The 1,456-nt window shown below is 47.0% G+C and overlaps 1 protein-coding gene across 1 annotated transcript in view; it reads right to left on the bottom strand.

Moving 5' to 3' along the window:
- The window catches only part of Ulk4 (unc-51 like kinase 4), a 288,608-nt gene that overhangs the window by 214,686 nt on the left and 72,466 nt on the right, over nt 1-1,456 (bottom strand). Inside the window, exon 24 of the mRNA XM_026779110.1 lies at nt 137-264. Coding sequence (XP_026634911.1) covers nt 137-264 — 128 coding nt within the window. The remainder of the gene's footprint in view (nt 1-136; nt 265-1,456) is intronic.

A 1,456-nucleotide genomic window follows, 5' to 3' on the forward strand; every position in this document is an offset into this window, starting at 1 on the left:
AAAAATCGAAAAACAAAAAAAAAAAAAAAAAGAAAAGGCTTTCAATAGCAGATACATAAAGGCCAGTAAGTCATCTCCAGAACACTACAAGGCACTGATCAACAGCCCCGACAGACTCTCGGGCTGAGCACCGTACCTCGCTTGGCAGCTCAGCAGCAGCATGTCCCGGTTGTAGATCAGGATGTAAAGCAGCACCAGGACGGCTTTGGCTCGGATGGCAGTGGACGGACTGTCCAGCAAACGGATGATGGTAGACACGAAGTCCTGGGGAGACATGATGGAGAGGTCAACCCAATGGTCATGGACTGCAGCGATCAAACAGGAGGCAGGCGATAAAACCTCATCAGCTGTGTTTGCGATCTCAGTTTGGTCCAAACCCACGAGTGATACTATCTCACTTAAGCCTGAACTTAGCCAGTGTGTGTTGACAGAAGCAATAGATTTTCACAAGGTCCCAGTTGTCGATTGTTGGCCTTAATTCCTGAGCAAATGGAATTCTATTTCCTATATACCTACATCCTGGGGTCATGAGAAGTGTCAGAGGAGGAGACATGGGAGGGGCTACAGGGAGGAGAAGGGAGGTAAAAGTAATATATTTTAATTAAAAATATGTTCAAAATTTTAAAGAAAAGGGTAAATCTTCAAATGGTGAATGATTTGCTCAAATTCTGAGCTGAGTTAAAATCCAGCCCAGTTGAAAAACAAAGCCTCAAGGATATAATAGGAAGTGTGGCAGGAAGTAGCTGGACCAACTGGAGAACAAAGGAGCATGAAGACCTGAGTCCCAGCAGGGGTGCACACTGACACAGCTCCTACCCTGAGTGACAGAGCCACACCCGGTGATCGAACACAAACATAAACATGGTCCTAATGGTCTTTACTTAAAGGCTCACAGCACCGAGCAATGCCAGTGACACTTGCCAGTCAGAATGAAACTGAGGCAGGGTCTGGACCAGTATGCAAATAGGAAAGGTGTGCGCGCGCACACACACATGCACACACACACACACACACACACACGCACACGCACACGCACAGTCAAGCTCCCTCCCAATAGCTCTGGGCTGGAACAATGGCTGCACAGTACAGGGACAACAAGCGAGACCCAAAAGTTTGTTTCCCGTGGGGAACATCCTGGGGTTGGACAGCAGACCCGAATTCAGTCTGCAGATTAAGTACTGATATTGAATCTATGCATGCATCTTCCCTAGAAGTTCCTGGTTTATTTTTAAGGGATAATCAGTCAGGAATTAGAATTAAAGAGGTGTACCTGGTCACATTTCAGGAAGTGAGAAAACTTACAGCACAGTTAGGAATAGACCCAGAAGCCAGGAAGTGGTAATGCTATTAGCTCAGGTGCAGACACAGGCAGCCTTCCACACCAGGCACCAGACATATGCTCACCCTGTTCTGACAATCCTCACCACACTAGCCACAATCCTCACCACACTAGCCA

The sequence above is a fragment of the Microtus ochrogaster genome, chromosome 5 (assembly GCF_000317375.1).
Source record: "Microtus ochrogaster isolate Prairie Vole_2 chromosome 5, MicOch1.0, whole genome shotgun sequence".
NCBI lineage: Eukaryota > Metazoa > Chordata > Mammalia > Rodentia > Cricetidae > Microtus > Microtus ochrogaster.